The 19,925-nt window shown below is 42.5% G+C and overlaps 1 protein-coding gene and 1 non-coding gene across 11 annotated transcripts in view; both read right to left on the minus strand.

Annotated features, from left to right (window-relative positions):
* The window catches only part of UBAP2L (ubiquitin associated protein 2 like), a 41,173-nt gene that overhangs the window by 1,848 nt on the left and 19,400 nt on the right, over nucleotides 1-19,925 (minus strand). For 6 of the 10 annotated variants that reach the window (XM_046681954.1, XM_046681950.1, XM_046681949.1 and 3 more), the window contains exons 11-26: nucleotides 18,498-18,669; nucleotides 15,421-15,619; nucleotides 14,303-14,580; nucleotides 13,974-14,146; nucleotides 12,734-12,923; nucleotides 11,963-12,017; nucleotides 11,379-11,553; nucleotides 11,009-11,081; nucleotides 9,741-9,936; nucleotides 9,560-9,648; nucleotides 8,537-8,590; nucleotides 7,828-7,909; nucleotides 6,856-7,073; nucleotides 6,280-6,385; nucleotides 1,351-1,418; nucleotides 190-387 (exon numbers count right to left, since the gene is read on the minus strand). In XM_046681954.1, coding sequence (XP_046537910.1) covers nucleotides 190-387; nucleotides 1,351-1,418; nucleotides 6,280-6,385; nucleotides 6,856-7,073; nucleotides 7,828-7,909; nucleotides 8,537-8,590; nucleotides 9,560-9,648; nucleotides 9,741-9,936; nucleotides 11,009-11,081; nucleotides 11,379-11,553; nucleotides 11,963-12,017; nucleotides 12,734-12,923; nucleotides 13,974-14,146; nucleotides 14,303-14,580; nucleotides 15,421-15,619; nucleotides 18,498-18,669 — 2,326 coding nt within the window. Of the gene's footprint in view, nucleotides 1-189; nucleotides 388-1,350; nucleotides 1,419-4,445; nucleotides 4,848-6,279; nucleotides 6,386-6,855; nucleotides 7,074-7,827; nucleotides 7,910-8,536; nucleotides 8,591-9,559; nucleotides 9,649-9,740; nucleotides 9,937-11,008; nucleotides 11,082-11,378; nucleotides 11,554-11,962; nucleotides 12,018-12,733; nucleotides 12,924-13,973; nucleotides 14,147-14,302; nucleotides 14,581-15,420; nucleotides 15,620-18,497; nucleotides 18,670-19,925 lie in introns of those variants that run through there. The other 4 variants (XM_046681955.1, XM_046681951.1, XM_046681953.1 and 1 more) reach the window with 2 other exon arrangements.
* Nucleotides 8,007-8,142, minus strand: LOC124251642 (small nucleolar RNA SNORA58). The gene has a single exon (XR_006891833.1). It is a non-coding gene; the product is annotated as a small nucleolar RNA SNORA58 (small nucleolar RNA).

Here is a 19,925-nt window from a genome sequence, read left to right on the forward strand (position 1 = left end):
CTGACATCTCCTTTGCCGGCCACTTGTGTTATGTGCGCTTGTGTCTGTATGTGCTGTGTGCCCATGGCTGGCGCTGGGGAGGACTGGGTGAAGGTGGTGGTGAGGAAGGGTAAGAAAAGGAAAGGGGAGGCAGTTTTAAGGGATAGGAAGGAAGAGGAAGGGAAAGGAGAGAGGGGGAAGGGCTATTACCTGGCTGTCCTGCTGCAGATGATGGTGAAGGATCTGGGAGTGCGGCTGCTGATGGGGGGTCAGAATGTGCATAAAGGGGGCAGGTGGATAGGCAGCAGCTGTGGCCGGATTGATGGGCCCCCCACTTCCTAGGGCTGAAGGCAAGTTGAAGGAGGCAGCAGGAGTACCGGAATGAAAACCTTGTTTCTCAAAGGACTGCTAGCCAGAAGGACGTGAGGAGAGAAAGTAAAAGGGATCAGCAAACTAATCTTTGGAATTTCTGAGCCCAAGCTCGCCCACCCTCAGAAAGCAGCATGGTGTCATGGAAGGAACACTGCACCTAAAGTCAGATATTCCGGTCTCAGTCTCAGCTCTGCCCTTTAATAGCTGTGTCATCTGAGAAAATGACTGTCTCTCAGCCTCACTTTTCTCATACATCAAACAGGGATGCTACTGACCTCTCAGTTGTAAGGATCAAATGAGACAATGGGTATGAAAGCACTTCGTAAAATCTAATGTCATATAGGAACATTGTGAAATCTGCTGGCTACTCTTAGCACCCCCTCCCCTAGAGTTGGGTAGAAATTAGAACTCCTTGGATATTTCAAAAGAAATGAATAAACACTGAGGTATCTTGAGTGTTAAAGATCTTGGCCCTGAAACACTCCACCATAACTCCTAATCCTTTATATCAAACTTTTATTTATGGTGGGGGGGGGGGTATCAACACAATACAAATCTGTGGATGATTCAAATGCCTCACTTTAATTACTGGGTTGTCTCCTTTCCCACTCTGTTATCCCCTAGATATACTTACAAACAATGGAATGAACTAGTCTCCCTTCATTCCATACTCCTTCTCTTGGAAAGTTATCAAAAGGTTGGGAGTGGGTAAGTAAAGGGCCAGGACAGTTGCATAATAATTCACACAACATATTATAACAATTTTCCACACCTCACCTTCCTGTAACATTTCTCTTGTTTTTTTTTTTTTTCCCCCCAGGGGGCTAAATTTAAACTTCTTTGAGAAACTGAAGTCTGAGACCATCCATTTTCTAGTAGGATGGGTTTCCTGACACCTCTCTTAGGGTTGTTCTTGTTCACTGTACTTCTATCATTGCAACTCCACCTCCTCTATGTCCATCTGTCTTTTTCCACTTCTATCCAGAGCCAGGCACCTACCTGGGTTTTGGAGTACACAGAACCCGAGATATCTGGCACGCCCGTGTTACTGGAGGTGACTGATACACCTGGGGGAGGAGGAAACAGACAGGAGGATTAGCTCAGCTAGCTGCCTGGCCCCTAACCCTGGGAGGAGGTGATGTCTGCCACCTTTCTAGCTATAGCACTGCAAGGGCATTTTGGTCTGTTTTTCCAGCTTCAAGTCAGTCCTGAGGGATAAGAGCTCATGACACAAAAGCTCCCTAATGGTTTGCTTGCCCTTTCCAGGTGTGTACTGAGTATATGTGTGAGAGAGTAAGCTGAGGGTTTGGTTTTTTTTTTTTGGGGGGGGGGGGGGGAGGACAACAATTTAGCCAAACCTCACAAGCATACAGTTTTCAAAATCCTTTGTGCTAAAGCCCAGCAGAATGTATTAAACTTTTAATGTCTATTTCAAATCAATCCACCCAAACTCTACTCAGTCGCTCCTGAAGACAGTAGCCTGGCTCTTTTCTGTTTATGAAGAGACACTTCGCGGCTCAAAATCCATCCCTCCACAGCATAAGGTAAGTACTAGAGGACCAGTCCAATTCAACTCTCAAGAGCACTTTAATTCTCAGAGCCTCAGCTCACTTAGTTCAGCTTCTCCAGAGTCTTGGAGCTTCTAGGCTATATACTCAGGATTTAAAGAACTGGCACAAAGATGAATTTCCATTTATGTAATTTAAGCCTAAGCATGGGGAGGAGAGGGAGTAAAGAAGGTAGATAGGGGTAGGCTACCTCCTACAGCCTAGGTGGAACACAAAATCCAAATGTCATTCTAGTTTACAACTTCAGCTTCTCCATGAGATATAAGCTCTAATTCATACTCCAACAACTTGCATGTTTCCTGTTGAAAAACACCCTACTATCACTACAACTTTAAGGAAACCAGAGTAGTACAATTCTTCATTTTAACTTGTACTTCAACTGAAATACACATACCGTACCTCCTGAAGTATGGGGCAATGGGTCAAGGAGATAGGAAAAAGCCATCAGGTAAAATAATCCAGCATCTTACTAGAGAAATTTTATGCAAAGATTTGAGGAAAAGCAACTCAAATTTAACTAGGAATTTCAAGCATGCTTTTTAAAGATAATACTTCTCATGAAGTGAGATAAAAATGAAACTTCAGAAAAACTTTGCATTTCAGTCTATGTCCTTGGATCCTTCTCCTCTGCTGTTAGGAACACTCTGATGGAAGAATTCTTTAGAAACTCTCTACTAAAGTGACCAAATCACAAATGAGAAATCTTCCATTCACCCACAATTCAACAGCAATCCCCCTTCCAACTCTAGAACCCAAATCCTCCCAATGCCTAGGACAACGGCAGCCTTCAAAAGTTTAGCCCACCTTGGACAGCCACTTTAGCATCTTCCCAATAGAAGTGGCATCTTAACCTGGAAAGCCCTCCCACATCACAAGTCCAGATAGTTCCAGGGAGGAGCAAACACCAACTAGGAAACAGAACAGAACTACAGAAAGCAAGCATGAGAAAATATTTCCCCATCTCCAAAGTATCAACTCTTTATACTTTAAAAGCACTCAAGTAAAAGAAGGGGACAATACAGGAGCCAATGGGGTATTTTTTTCCCTTCCCTTTTCAAACTCCTAGTGCCCATCTGGCAAGTCACTGGTAATAGGCACAACTTTAAGAACAGGAGTTCATTTATGGAAAAGGATAAACTAACAAGGTTTGTGTGGAAGGGTTTAGAATAAGGTGGAATACACAGGATATAAATAGAATATTTTTGAGGGAAACCAGAAGAGTCAGTGATTGATCGATCTTTACTGCAAAGTCTCATACAGCTTGCTGACACCCCTTGGTCATCCCACACAGGGTAAGAGAAATGGCTAACTGGATTCATAAGCTGGTTGGTAGAGAGGAATTTAGTTCCGATGTGCCCCTATCAGGTCTCATTTCTTTCCAAAGGCTGGACTATTAAAAAGTAGCTTCTGAGTCCAGAAGCCTTAATTTGGATATTGGTTGAAGGGACTGGAAATGCAGGAAAGAAGAGAATATTCTGTATAGTAGCCATAATAGATATCCTCAGTAAAAGCACTGGAGACCCTAAAAAATGATGGGTCTTAGTTTTCCTACCTACCCTTCAGCAGTTATTAGAAAGCTCCTCAGATTACAGAGTTCTCTTCATTTCTTTCCAACAGTCAGCACCCCCTGTCTATCCCTCACTCCCAAGCAGTGATGATCATACTAATACAATGTAGACAGCAGGGAGGAGAAAGAAGAACCCATCTCTCCCAGCATGGCAGCCCCTGGGAAAGTTGGTCACACTCACAAGATAAAATTACTTCCAGAGGGCTGGGAACAAATACAAAGAAAGTGGAATACCCAGGTTTCCAATTAACAAAGGACGGTGTTCTCAATGTCTCACCATTCCCACCATCTTACAGTCAACCCTGTAAACAAAGGGCTGATGGTGTACTAGTTGGATTAAATGGGGAGAAGAATTTCCATAGTCAAGGAGATGTCTAATCAAACCTCTCCCACACATTCTTAGCTACACCCACAAGTGCAAAACGACTAGTAATCCACAATCCCTGAAAAGCCATTGAGGGACTAAGAACAATGTGCCAGGCTAGCACAATTTCCACAGCCTGCATCATCAACTAGCTGGTCACTAAAGACTTTATCAGCTCTCAATCAGCCACTTGGCCTTGGGGAACCAGATGTGGGAATTAAGCCTTGGAAGATACTTCCCTGACAACAGCTCTGAACATCATCTCTTCTGCCTTTCACCAGACATGACACTCTGAATTTTTTTGTCCTTTCCCCTCTGCTTATGTCAGAGGCAAGGGGAACATCTAAATGGAAAAGTGAAGATCTATAATAAGCATGGAGAAGCAGGGATTTTCTACAAATAGCATTCTTCACCAACCAATCAAGAGGCTGGAAACTGAAGCTGTTTCCCCTCCCCCACCTTAATAAAATCACCTTACTGAAAAGTTAACAGTTCTTTGACTATGCTGGGGTTTGATTGAAAAGGCCACCCTCCACCCACAGCACAACATTGGCTCCTAGTGTCCAGAAAGACATGCACGGAAAGAACGCCAGAGTTAGCTAAAGAAATACCACAGTTTATTGAAGACTACAAATATTTTTGTTACAAGTTGAAACTACATGCCTTCCAGAAATCAAAAGCAACAGCAGGTGTGTGCATTGATGCTTCGGAGGTGCTGCACCGCTTGAACTCGAAATGGGTAAGACAGGGTCAGACACATGGGGGAGAGGGAAATGGGGGAAGGGCAAGTTCAAAAGCCCAGAAGGTATCCACCAACTCATTTCCCCAAGCCACGCAGGCCATGGCCTCAGCTCAGCAGGCTCTCCTCAGTGGTCTGGTTTCTGAAACAAGACTTCAGTGCAAATTTATACACACACACAAAACATAGCCCCCAGCCTTGGGCCAAATTAGCTCTCTGCCGTCCAGAAATGCTTGTAAGGGGGTGGATATTTTCTTCCTAAAAGGAATCAAATACATAAAAATAAATGAATTTAGAGGTTGATGAGGAATGGGATGACAAGAGCCCTCTGTGGGGTTGGGAACTGGGGGTTCTCAAAGGGCTGTTATACCAGGTTTCTCAAATCTTAAGGGAGGTAAGAAGCTAGGATTTCCAGAATCAGGTATGCCATTCTCTTATATTATCAATCACCTATCTCTTAAAATTCTTGAACTGGTCCAGCTAAGATTTAAATCTAATATTCTCAGAATGGGACCACTCCAAGTCAAAAAGCTTATAATCCTCCCCACCAACAATCAGGGTGGACCTTGCTCAGTTGAGAGGGGTACCCACAAGGAATCTAGGTATTAAATCTCAATGAGGTGTCTCAGCATGTCTTTATTTTAAATCTTCACCCACTCTAAGTCATACAACACAGTTCAAAGCTCCACCTGGCTATTAGTTCCCAATCTACTGCTCTCTGTGTTCAGCTCAGAGTTTCCCAATTATTGAAAACCTTGGGCAATTTACCCACCTGGAGCCCACACTAGAGTGCAAAACACATGCAGCTCCATCCAAACCATCATGAAACCATAACTGAGCTGAGAATTTTGAAGGACAACCCTCAACCCCAACCCCTAGCAACTGCAACAACCTCTTCCCCATATTCATCTACAAGTCACTGAAAAAAGTAGATGGAATTGTTTTATTCAAAGACTCCTTCTTACTCCCTGTCCTCTGAAAGTAGAGAGTTAAGTGTCAGGTATGGGAGGCAAGGGAGAAGCTAAGTATCTTTTAGGTCAGTACCATTCAGAGGATTCCTACATTTCCCTCCCTGCCATCAGATGTGCAAATGGACTTTTGCAAAGAGACCAGCCATACATATTAAGAAACCTCAAGGTCCAACTCTCCCAGCCCAACTCTCACTCTGTTGAGTACTCATGCCTTACTCCTTTCTCTCCACATCTTATGTCTTCTAGCTAGGGAATAAAAAGGGGCCACATAAGAAACATAGTGCTACAAAGAGATTTAAGCCAAACCTACTATGGCAAGCTAGCTAAGAACCCACTTAACCCTCCTATTCAGTAAATATATCCCCTTTTGTACTATCAGTACCACACACCTTAACACTTCCCTCCATTGACATCTGAGTAAAATCTTGGGGCTCCTTGCCCTGCTTCCCACCCAGTTTAGGCCAGCCAACACATTCTAATAACCAACACGTGCCCCAGGGCATTCTTGTCAGGAGTAGTGGACACATGGGATAGTATCAAGCTCCTCTATTATTGCTGCTCAGACAGACACTCAAGTCAGTCAAATGTTAACAATCATACATGGAGCAGCAGCACACCCTCACCAACTCTATTTTCTCAAGCACCAAGTCTTCCTCTCTAAAACTCGTTTAATAACATCCTACAGACACCACTGACAGCCAAGGTCAAGGTGAGCTTACCAGTGTTATATCCATGAGACCCATATCCACTTGGCTGTTGGAAAGGGGTGGCCGATGCATTCACACTGACATTCACACCATGCTGCTTGGAAGAGGTAGGAGCCACCTGAAGAAAAAAAAGGCCAGAACTGCAGTGAAATGGCAGCAGAGTACAATTCACCCCATCTGTCCTACTCCAGGGATCAGGCATTCAGATGTATACCCATCCTGATGTAGGCAGATGACAGCTTGCTTAGTGAAATGGGCTCCCTACTGAGCTTTCTAAAATCTACCAGTGAAGTCAAGAAATGGTAGTTTGGAGGAAGGGAAAGGGGGAAGAGAATGAATGACAGTCTAAGAGAAGCAAAGCTGTACGATATCGCGTTATTCCATTAGCTAATTCCAAGAAAAGGTAATCCCTAACCCAATACCACCAATTCCAGCCCCACTCCCTCTCCCAGGTCAGAAACAGACCAGAGGTGGAAATTATTCCTCCTCATCTATTATTAAAAAGTCATCTAGCCTTGAAAGCAGCTATGATAGCATCCAGGGCTAGGATTCCTCACCATAAGGAGAAGACCAAGCCCAGGTACTCACAGGGAACACAGCAGGCCCATACTGGAAGGTGCTGGGGAGGCCCGGAACCCCTGTGTAGTATGGCAGGCTGGTGTAACTGTAGCCAGGAGGCAGCGCCGGGTTCAGGAATGTCTGCTGCGTGGTGTGGTGAGTCTGCGTCTGGTTCTGTTGTGGTTGGGCCAAGGTTGTGGCTGGGGCCGGGGAGGAGGCATCCCCACGGCCGAACTTTGTGAGGTCACCTGTGACAAGAGAGGCTAAATGTGCCTGTATCTTTCACCCCCAAGACCAATACACAATTACCTCTTCTGGTTTCACATGATTCCAGGAGATCCTCTTCAAACACTATTAAAAGTTCAATTCTTTGAATTACATTTCTTGGCGGCTTCATTTAGCATGGCTCAGCACACGCTTAGCTTAGTGCTAGTCAAGGGCTAACGTTGAATGACTGTACAATACTATGGCAGAGACAGGCTCCCAGAATAAAGCTCCTGCATGATTTCTCTGTCCACTCATGTCCTTTCATCTCCCCACCACTGCCCCTCCCCCCTTCTCCTCCAGGGGAAACACTTCATGCTGGACTCAAAAAACAATGATGGGTCAGAGAAAATGACAAGTCAATGAGGACAACGCTAAGTCAGGCAAAAAAAGGCCCATGGCTTAGCAAAGCAATGAGACTGCCACTGAGTAGGGTACAGGAGGAGAGGTGAGCAGAAGAAGGCCAGTTCAACCACTGTACTTCCTGGAAAAAGCTGAGAGAACCAAGTCAACACCTGGAATCAGGGGAACAAATAGAAAGTGGAATGAGAAGGAAAAAGTTGCTACGTGCCCATCTTTAGCAGGATTTTGAATCTACCAACTCTGATTCATCATGTCCATTCTATACTTTTGCTAAAAAATCTTAATGTGAAAACTGGGTTCTTTTCTGCTACTAATCAGGTTTCTGCCACCAATCCCAACACAATCTCCCTTTATTCAGCCCCATCCCAGTCCTACCAGAATAAGGGTTGCTGGCCAGGCTACCATCCCTCCCAGTCAGCGGAGTGGTTGGTGTGGGAAATGGGATGCTGTAGTAATCCTAGAAGAGAGAAATAAAAAAGCAAAGAAATAAAACAGCAGAGACTCAAGGCCACTCATTCCTCAGCATGAGTAACTCCACAGGGTGAGAAGTAGGAGAATGTTGGAGTACTGCAGTTTATCCAGCCACTGATTAAACTGGCGAGAGCCGGCACGAACTCCAAATTACTCTTGCATACACTGTCCCCCCTGCCTGGCCATGAGCATAGTCAGGCAAGGTCTACGGGTATGCCCACTAGAACCTGATGGACATTAAGTCCATTAGGACCAATAACATTCTCAAACCTCTAGATTTATCCCTAATAGTCTACTACTACTGATAAAATAAATCTTTCTGGAAATTAAAGTGTTTGAAACACAGAGAGCGCATCCTGCTCCAGAGTACCCTAAGCTATAGATTAGGTTAAAATTTGTTTACTTTAAAGATGTAACAACTCTGATTTAATAAAAAAATATAGTTACCTTCTGTTAGAACCACTTGCCAAGCCACTATATTCTAATATAGCTTAAATCAAAGTATGGGTTGGGAAAGAGCTAAGTCTGTCACTTATCAATTAAACATTTAAAATAATCCCAACATTAATTTTAAGATCATTTTCTTTTCCTAAGCTCTACATCACATACTCACCAATGGAAATCTTGTCTGAAGCATCTGCAAGTCATCATAACCATATACTTGTGGCTGAAAGATACAAACATGTAACAATATTAATGGGGACTGGTCATGACGGCAGCAAACCATGGAGCTAAGAGACATGATAAAGCAACAGAACATTCTTTCTCATTAATAGGGACAACAAAACACAGATTCCCTTCAGTTTTCTTTAAGAGAAAAGAAGTACAAAGAGATTAAGTAACTCATGAAAGCTCTTGAAGCTTTCCTTGAGCTACACACTACTGATTCAACTAGGCTGGCCACTGGGTAGCAGCAGAGCAGACACAAGTCATACACGAATAGCCTGCTTTACTCTCTATTCTACTAGTTTTTGTCTCTTGCATAAGCCTTCCAAATATGACTTAAAAGATTCATATTTTACTTTTGTTTTCTCTAATGTCTGGGTACTAAGGTAGTGTGTTATTGTTAAAAGATGTGGAAAGTCATACTGGATGTTTCATCTGTATGATATTCATCTAGATTCTCTGAGGGCAAGAACAGGTGTCTTTATGAAAATTTTTTTAATAAATACCCTTCATCTTAATAGGCACTGAATACATGAAGCTGACAGAAGATACACCAGGGCAAAAAGCTACTACTATTCTCAGATAGTCCCAGATGGAGCCAGGGAACTCTGCTCTGACCAGGTCAGGGCCAGGAAAGATCTTCAGAGACAACGGATCAATCCAACTAGAGAAAATAATTCTTTAAGAAAGTGAAAGAGATTCCAGGTGGACTGTCTGGCCTTTGGCTTCTGAGGTCCAGAATTTGTTTCACACAGAGAAAATACACAGCAGAGGGCCTGGCCTCAGTTTAGTCCTTCCTCTCTAAAAACTGTTACTTTTTACAAAACCACAAAGGTTAAAAACCTGTTTGCTTACGTGCGACAACCACTCCTTCATTCTGTATGTTAATTATAGTCTTCCACTGAAAGCCAGAGCTATAAAGAATAGCCACATCATCGTCATCTTTTGAAGACCCTTCAGTGTCACTTACCGGGTAGGCATGTAACAGCCCTGGAGCCATAATATACGGATTAGGCAACAATGGCGGGACCCCAGGAGGGAGGTTGGGAGGAGCTTTTCCTAAAAAAGAAAGTACATTTTTATGTTGTCACCCAATTACTTCTCTCCTTCATCCCAAAGGAATGCTGCCCACTTTCTATGCACAGGGCTACCTGAAGTTGTAGCAACTGAGCTTCGAGTTGAGGCTGTAACGGTGGAGTTGCTGCCTAGGCTGAGGCCCAGGCTACTGCCACTATTGAGAGTGGAGGAGACACTGACCACTGGGGGAGGTGCAGAAACTGTGCTGGACGTGGTGGAGAAAGTGCTGGAGGAAGGATGGAGATTCGCCTCACTCTCCACGCTTGTGTGCTTCAAGAAGGGGGAGCAGTGCAAGAGAGGAGGAGGAAATAGCGATTAGCGGAACAGGTCAGGAAAGATAAACAATCCCCTCTGCTGATTATACTGTCACGTCAACTTCCCAATTAAAAAGGCTGAGGCAGGGTACCAGGGTGCCCTCTGCCAAACTAGTTAGAAGAAATTACTAAATATTCTCCAGCTAGACATTCTTCAAGATTGATCTGGCAAGGATTACAAGAGACCCACTGCACACCATCACCCTGTTCAGAAAGGCAGCAGAGTGAGTGAGGACAAACTCCCTAAACACCGACACTGATTGGCCAGTAAGGAGACAGAGATAATTTAGATCTGAAAAATCTACCACAGCCTTCTCTCCCACAGCGTTCCTCACTAATTCAGCACAATAAACCAGTTCATGGGCTAGAAAGAAGTACAAGTTCTAATGAACTTAAACCTGAAATAGTATATTTGAGAAAAGAGAGGCTCCTAAGAAAACGTTAAGCCCTCATTATCTTCCCTTGGCTTCTGGCAACCCAGACATCTTTGCCTAAAATGGCTGCTTTTTAAGTTAGTTGTCTTCCTTACCATCTCAGCTTAATGCCACAAATAGTTGTTATAAATCACAACAGTGAAATCAATTCTTTGACCAAAAGCTCTAGTCTGGCCCCTACTTTCATAGGATTCCCAGACTCACACTGATTATTTTTAGGAATCACGTTCAGCATACCCCAGACCAAGAAATGAGAATGGCTATACAAGCTCCCAGAAAGGGATGTTCTTACAGAATTTATCATAGCACACAAAGCCTCACCCAGCTTCAGTGTTTAAAAAAAAGGTCACGTAATGATTCAGGAAAGTCACTTCCAGGGTTGGGAGAATTGGCCCACAGTTCTGCAATATTTCTGGATTCTTCTGCCTCTCTTGGCTTCAAACATCCTTTTACCCCTTTCTTGCAACCTCAGATCAATTATCATTTTGCCAGGTCATGAAAAAATTTCAAGAATCCCTTCTTGGGAGAATCTTATAGTTGGATAGTTATAAGTGTAAGAAAACCACACTTCCTCTTTTACAGCATCATGCTTACCAAAAGAGTGGATGTTGAAGTGCGCCCCGAAGATGTTGATGACGAAAGGGTATTCTGTTGAGTAGATAACGCACTGTAAGGAAAAAGAGGTTGCCGTCAGCTACAGTGCTATGGTTACCTGACGTGGAGCTTCAGTCAAAAACACAGGAAAGGACATAAGATAGAATATGAGACCAAGGAGATCTGAGACCATATGGTAAGCACAAAGGCCACCCAGGGGTAGTGAGCAGCTAAAGCAAGAATGGATGTTGAAAAGGGAAAATAAGCCTCCTGTCTTTACTTCTCATAGCTCTTGGGTCATCCACTTAGCTCATGTGATCTCTGGCACTACTACTCACCAACCCCATCCTCCACCCTCACCCCAAATCACCTGCTGTGTTGTGTGGTGGTAGTATTTGGAATCTCTTCAGTGTGGCTCAAGCCACCCAAGGAGGACGAGTGCTGATTGGTTGTCGTCAGTAAAGAAGCTGCAGATACCGTTTCACTGAGAGGGGGGATGCTAGAAGTGGAAGGTGAGTCAGATTTCACTGCAGAGCCTGTAGCACCTGGCAATAAAGAAAGGAATTCACCTCATCAGAGGAAAGGGAATGTTTGCAATAAGTGAAGAGGTGACCACAGTCCTAGGCTGTCCCAAAGACAAGAGTGAGTTATTTAATAATGGACCATTTGTGTTTAAGTAGAATCTTTTCTTTTTTTAAATTCCAAGCATTTCACAGCACTGATCTCATTTGTCCAATGAAAGGAACCAAGGGGATTATCACTGTTTTAAGACAGAGAACTTGAAACTTAGAATGGTTTGAGATTAAACAGCAAGGGAGAGCCAAGCTAAGACTATAACAAGAAGTTTTGATCATTGAACCACAGCCCTTTTCACTACAATCTAAGAAATGCAAAAATATTAAAAGGGGAGGAAAAACACTACAACTCAGAGAAAAAAGCCTGGAGAACACTCACCTTCAACAGATTGCGTGGTCTGTAACTGCGTGGCCTGCACAGAACTGAAGCCATTCTGGTACAAAACAGAGGAATAAGAAACAAAGTCAAGTGAATAGGTCAGGTTAGCACTGTCTCAGCTTAATTTCCACCAACAAACCTTTCAGAGAAATTCTGCAAGTTAACCAAAAGATGAACATAATGCAGACTATCCAAACAAAATAACAAAAATTAAAAACAACAATAAAAACAACATATACCAACGCTGCGTGACCCAGGACAAAAGAAGGCATCCCCAAACTACTGCAAAGATCCCAAACCCAAAATAGATGGCCCAAATCCAGTGATCCCCAGGGGAGGATGGATGTGGGAGCAAGACAGTTCAGCCAAACCATCTATTCTGCTGGCTGTATCTGACAGTCACTCCACATCACCTCTGGCATATGCTGTCCCCCTCACCAAGCCAAGATATAGCAAGGAGAGGTCTACTGATATGCACCTAGAAGTCTAGCAATCAAATCTTCCAAGAAAAGAGGTACTTAAAACTGATTATACTAGACAGAATTAATCTTCAGTACAAACAGAATGGTTTTCTGGCTCTGAGTCTCCAGGCTTGCTGAAAAGCACTTTTTTTACTTCATCTGCCACAAAAATGTGCTTTATTCAGTTTCTCAATCAGCATTTCGGAGGTGTCTTAGCACTATTCATCAGGAAGTGAAACACTAATATTTAAAGGACTTTGCCCACTATTCTAGCCGATAACCAATGCCCTGGGGCTCGTAAAGCCACTACCTTTGCCTGAGTCAGGTCCTTTTGGGGTGACGAAGAGATGGAGCTGGGGTACCGCCGAGTCTGTGTGGATCTCTGTTCATATAGAGGGCCCTGAGCATTATTTTGGGAGGTATAGGTTGTCGACTGAATTGGGCCACTCTGATAACCGGACTCCTGACTCTGGTTAGATGAAATTGTGGATGAAGATTCACTGTGGGGAATGGAGAAGGAAACTCAGAGAAACAAAACAGAAGATCCACTGATACTAAGGAAATGATAGAGATTACTACTAGATACTAGAGTAAGTTGATTACAATCAAAAAGAAAATTTCAAGCAACAAATAAAAGAAACTGCCACAATCTTCTCCTGACAATAGTAGGAATTTCCACATGCTATACAGCCAGGAATCTGAATTAAGAATGGAGTTTTAAAACATTTTCAACTCTTAAAGGAAGAGAAAAAATTTCCTGTTCCCCTACATTCTGCTGTTACAAGAAAGAGGCTAAAGGTCAGGAGAAAGGATACACTACTTTTGGTCCCTTCAATACATCATAACATGAACCCTAAGCATGGGAAGTATTCTTTTCCTCATATTCATTTTAAGGAATTCTGAGCTCCTGGCTCTCTCAAAAACCCTATTAGAGATAAGGTTCCTGGTAGAACTCTCCTGAGAGGAACTTTTAAAATATTCACATGCATTAATGGCAATTATGATTCAATAGATCTGGGCTAGGGCGAGACATTTATATTTTTAAATTCTAAGGATTGAGAAAAACAGCCTAGTCCCCTGAAATTCCTCCAGGATTTTCTATTGCTTAAGATGGCCATCCCTGGCAGCTATCAGAGAAGACAGGAGAGGTTCTACTAACTTGTGTAACACATCAACGCTACCTCCTTCCTAGGAGTTCAAAGTTATACCCTTCATAGGCATAAGTCCCGCACCAAAATGCTAAAAAGTGTCAAAAGCATTTTTAGCTGTGGCAGATGCCAAAGTACTCTCCATTAGAGGTGCTGCACACATCTCTAAGACCTAAACTTAGACATTCTAGAGGTATTTGAGGGGTATGTTTCTATCTGTTTAGAGTTATAGATAATCCTAGTAACAGTATTTTAAAGTGCTCAATAAAATGCTACAATTGGCTACTTTTCCCTCATTCAGTCAGAGGCTTGGCCTCTCCAGAATTCTAGGAATCAAAAAGAGATTTAGAAAAAGTGGTAAAAGCCTAATAAAATAAGTCTTATGACTGGTGTTTCCTCTACCTGGCCGTGCTGGTATAGAGGCTACTTGGAGCCTGGCTTGAAGAGGTGCTCGTGGTAGGGGTGGACTCATAATCAGAAAGGACAGGCTCTGACCCAAACTGCAATGCCCCAAACTGCAGGTTTAGCCCTGAGATATCTGCTGAGCCAGGCATCTCCACAGCCAGAGCAGGAATCTGTAGAGAAAAGAAAATAATGGTTTAATGCAACCTTACTGTAAGAATAATAAAAAACTTCTGCTTCAAATTTCCAAGCTACATCCTTAGAATCTTAATTTCCAAATCCCACACCCCCTCGGCCCTAAGAAAGCACCGATCTAAAATTTCAAGTACCTTAGAAGTCAAGGAGGCTTTTTTCTTCTGCTGTTTCAGTTTTTGCTGAGCCGGCTGAGGGCTGGAGGATTGGTTGTCTGAAGACCCAGGAGACATTTGTGGAGCAGAGGTGGATTTGCTTGGCAGAGGAGAAGAGGGAGGTGGAGGTGCAGCCGTGGAGGTAGCCACTGCAGCTGGCTTCTCCGGAAGGAACACCTCCATTATGGTTGAAGATGGGGTGAAAGCCTGGCGCTTTGTAAAGGGGCTGTGCACTGTTGAATCATTCGGGTTCTTCAAATCTGCACAAGGAAATCCAGTATGTATGAGGCCAGAGGGGCTGGTGAACCTCAAAAAAATACTATCATCCTGCTCTAGAGCCATGAATTAGGCCCTCAGGAATCAGAATCTTATAAATAAGTCTTCTTTTAGGGCCTAACCTCATTTCTATAGGTGACAATCATATTTGTTGTTGTTCTTTTTTTTTTTTTGAGGAAGATTAGCCCTGAGCTAACATCCACCGCCAATCCCCCTCCTTTTGCTGAGGAAGACTGGCCCTGAACTACCATCCGTGCCCATCTTCCTCTACTTTATATGTGGACGCCTACCACAGCATGGCTTGAGCAGCGGTGCCTGGGATCCAAACCAGCGAACCCCAGGCCGCTGAAGCGGAGCATGCGAACTTAACCACTGCGCCACTGGGCCAGCCCCTCATATTTGTTCTTAAGTAGAGCCTAATCAAATCAACACTATGACCCTGCCTATGTAAGACAGGAACCTAGGAATTGTCGACGTTTAGAGTAGAAAGTCCTAAAATGGCCAAGTCTATGAATGTTTTCAAAGGTAATACATTGTTTCCAAACACTAAAGATAAATCTAGGGAGAATCCAAAAAATCCCTAGGCCAGAAGACGGAACCTAGGTATATGGCTAAATTTAATGAAAGAGATCTACAGCCTCAACTTTTTATTATTCTACCAGCTTCCTGAACTCAGCCTATCTGAGCAGGGGAAATCAGTGTGGGAAACTAGCAAGTTGGCTGCCCTTCTCACTTTGACACATTCTCCCCACTCACTCCTGCTACTCTCTTGACAGTAATGCTCCAATGCTTAAAGAACTCAAATCACTTTCCATCTTTCTCACCATACTGCACCAGCGATGGGGACTGTGTGGTGGAGCCCATGTCCCAAGAGGAAGAGGTGGTGGTTCCAGATTGAGAATGCTGAGCTGCCAACTGAGCCAGGGCCTGAGCAGTCTTGAATTGCTCCAAGAACTGGGAGCCTGTGGTGCTGCCGCCTTTAGCTTCACCGACATCACCAAATCCTTTTCCTAACATGCTCACCTGTAGATCAACAGAGATTAGAGAAATCTGCAGCCCGCAATTTTGTTCAGCTACTCAAAAAGACACTTATTCATGGTGAGAACCAGTACAGATGAGACAAATACAGAAGGTCACCCAGACAGGGGAGACAGCATAGCCCATTAGACCACATGCTCCAGAGTAAGACTGTCTAGATTCAAATGATAGCTATGCAATCATGGAAAAAAACTTGCAATTTCTCTGAACCTCACTTTTCTCATCTGAAAATAGAAATAAAAGTAGTACTTCGTAAAGTTTTAGGAGGATTAAACAAACAACGCACTTAAAGCATTGACTATATGCTATGCACACAGTAAGCATGCAAAAAAATGAGCCATTAAAATTTATACCATTATTATCACTTCCTCTTCCCTCCTTCTCAAAGACAAAGCTCTAATGATTACAGGGGGTTTTCCCCCTTTTAAAGTTTTAAATCAACCAAGGTTTGATTATTAAATTAACGTGAAGGTAAGATAAAATTTCACTTTAGCCATTAGGGTCCTTGCCCCTCCCACTAACAGCTCAAAAGGAACAAAAACAATTAACTAACTGGAGCCTCATCTGAATTTTGCTAATAACTAGCATAGAGGGAAAGATGAAAAGTTAAGGGACCAGCCCAACTTCTGCACTAGACAATCAGATAGTAAGTCAATATAATTTGTTTTCTCTGTGTGTATCCAAGTTCTATGGAGTAATCACAATAATAAAGCGAAATTTACTCTCAGTGCTTTTGGAGGATTCTCCCCATTCTCTAGTACCAAGTAAAACCACCAGCCTAGTCCAGAAAATGATCCATGTGGCCCTACTATTCTAAAAAACCTCCACGGAGACTTATTCTACTCTTCTTTAGGTTCTTAATTATATCCTCCTCATCATCAGTGTGCACTGCTTATATAAAACTAGTCTGTCCAACTCAAGGTAGGGCATGTTTTTCCCTTTTAGTCCATATCTCAAGATTATACAAATAAAAACAAAAAACACCAGAAGTCTAGTTGAAAGTCTGGGATTGTGGCAGAGAGATGATCTCACACAGCAATGATTATCAAATATTCTGCAAGTGCAAAGCATTATATTAAAGGCACAGAAAATTACCTAATTTTCATATATTATACATGATAATTAATAGAGGAGCTCCTATATTATTTACATCTATTAAATTTCCAGGGAAATTAATCCTCTAACGTTTATTCTCAATGGAAAAGAAACTACATTAAATAGCATACTGATTAATGTAAGTAATGAGAAAGAAGAGAATAGTATTTATATTTAGTTTAACATATGTGATACAGATTAAATAGAATGTTAAAGTGGATGTATACGGAAAACTTATTTTTGATATCAGAATTTGGATTTGGTTATAAATCTTCACAACTCCAGACATTAAAAATCAATTAAGAGAGACATACGGCACTTAACCACATTTTCCCATCATATATCTCAGGGATTGGTAGTTATTTCCTGATCTTCTTTACACCTTCTTAGGGCCTTTGTCCCATTTTGTTTTTCTTCTTTTTCGTTTTAATCCCATCACTCCTCTCCCTTTCCCTTCTCCCCTAACTTTTCTCACCTGTCATCTTTCATATATGGCAGAACATCAACCACTAAATTACTATTAACACAAAAAAACATTTTAAGACAATAGTTAAAAACTGACAGAGCTCTGGATTAGAGGCTAGCTCAGCAGTTCTCTAGTTAAAATAATTACTACAACCCTACTACTGGTAAAACAAAATTATACGCTCACACATGGTCTCTTACCTCTTAGAACTATAATATCCCTTCACCAAAAAATAAACAAAAAGACAAGAAATAACTATAATATCCCTACACCAAAAAATAAAAAGACAGGAAAGGAAAAGCAAAGAGGAGGAATAAAAAGAGAAAAAGCAGTACTTACTAGGATTTACTGACTATAAGAAAATCGTTCCTTCCACCATCTTTGTTTAGCTTAAATGATTCGTTTGCTATAGTTAACGACCTTGAATTTTTTTAATGTTCTAAATCAACAAGTCACGTGCCATAAGTGTTCTAGGATATTAATAAATAATACCACTACTCCCACCACATTTGTATAGCCCTTACCCATTATCTTTTTTTCAATGAAGATTTTATTTTACCTTTTTCTCCCCAAAACCCCCCAGTACATAGTTGTGTATTTTTAGTTGTGGGTCCTTCTAGTTGTGGCATGTGGGATGCCACCTCAGCATGGCTTGATGAGCTTTGCCATGGCCGCGCCCAGGATCCAAACCAGTGAAACCCTGGGCCGCCAAAGCAGAGCGTGAGAACTTAACCACTGGGTCACGGGGCCGGCCCCCCCATTATCTTATTTATCTTCCTAAAGCCCTGTGAGATAGGCAGAGCAACCACTCTTATCCCCATTTAAAGAGAAAGGGACAAACAGCTAGTTGGTGGGCAGATTCAGGAAGACCCCAAGTTTCTGGAAGCCTGGTCCAGAAATAACTGGTCTAAATAAATGTATACGGCAATTCTGCTTTTATCAAGAAATAGGGAACTGCTATGACCTGCCATCAAAGTTTTAATTAGGTCTACAAAAAGATTAAAATTTGTTGATGTAACTGACTTTCTCTTCTCTCCTCAAGAGTAACAGCAAACAATGTTTAGCACAATAAATGATGTTAACTCATTTTTATAAGATTCAGCCTGTTCAACACTACGTCCCCTCCCAGAGCTACCTTCTATGACCCAACTCAACATCTCTACACCCAAGTCTGCTTAGGAGGACAAAAGAGGATGCTTTACCCTGCCCCAAACCTCTGACTGTCCCTGGAAGGAATTACTATATGTATGTGCTGGGGTCAGCAGGAAAGTTTGGTTAGGATACACCATGTCTCCTACTTACCATACTGTGATGAGAAAATGTATTCCCTGAAGCAGGCTGTGATATGGCACTCTGCTTCGAGTTACTGAACACCAGAGGCTGAGCAAGAGAAGGAGCCTGAGATGGATCCAGATTAGATGAATCATTCTCCATTGAAGACGGTGTCTTCCCCAACAGGACAGCAAGGTCGATTCTAGTGGAGAGGAGACAGGATCTTGATGAATAATGACTGAACTAGAATTCTAGCATTCCTCAACACCTGACTCAGATTATGGTCAGATCAAAATGAAGTCGCTCCCCAGAAACACAAAGCCCTGAAATGCTTAATTTACTAACATAACTGATGTACAAGAGCCACTATAGTATCTAGCTGTATTCTAATGATGTTGGCAACTATAATGATGTTATTTAAATATTTTAGTGATATTAACTTAATAAAATATCAAATGCTAGTTTTAATACAGCTCAATAATTGGGCCAAAATTTACAGATTTTTACCCATGATTTTAATACTGAATATCTGTCATTACCAATATCTAATATATAAAACCATATACTAGAACATTCATCTCCAAGTGGCTTTGGAACAAAAAGGGTTTGGGGAATTTTTTTCTCAACATTTCCAAAGTTACCTGTGGTATAATAAAAGTATATATTTGGGCTTTGCCCCTAGTTCTTGGCATAGAGCTCCTAAAACCTTTAAAACTTCCTGAGTAGGGGCCGGCCCCACGGCCGAGTGGTTGAGTTTGCACTCTGCGCTTTGGTGGCCCAGGGTTTGACCAGTTTGGATCCTGGGCGCAGATGTGGCACTGCTCATCAGGCCATGTTGAGGTGGCATCCCACATGCCACAACTAGAAAGACTCACAACTAAAAATATACAACTATCTACTGGGGGGATTTGGGGAGAAAAAGGAAAAAAAAAATCCCTGAGTAACAGGAATGTCTTTGTTATTCCTAATGAGCCCTCTTCAATCACAGTTTTATGCTAATGAGGTTACTCAGGGTGCCTGACCCGTTCCTTGCCACCCCTCTCCGCAACCTTACATAGCTTCAGGAAGGGAGCTAGGCACCACAAACACCAAGAATGTGATTAGAGAGTTGGAACTTTCAGCTCCACCACACTCCGCCCACTTCTAGGGAGGGAAGGGGAGATGAAGACTGAATTCAATTGCCAATGACTTAATCAGTCATGCTTATGCAATGAAACTTTGATAAAAATTCTTGAATGAAATTCAGTGACCTTCTATACTGGTGAACATATCTGAAGGTATCAATGAGCAGGGAGGGCAGCACACCCAGAGAGGGCATGGAAGCTCTGTGCCCCACCCCTCATACCCTGCCTTATACATCTCTTCCATTTGGCTGTTTCTGACTACTGCTTATAATAAACTAGTAATAGCAAGTAAAACTCTTTCCTGAGTTCTGTGAGTCGTTCTAGCAAATTATTG

Source organism: Equus quagga, chromosome 13 (assembly GCF_021613505.1).
Source record: "Equus quagga isolate Etosha38 chromosome 13, UCLA_HA_Equagga_1.0, whole genome shotgun sequence".
NCBI classification, from domain to species: domain Eukaryota; kingdom Metazoa; phylum Chordata; class Mammalia; order Perissodactyla; family Equidae; genus Equus; species Equus quagga.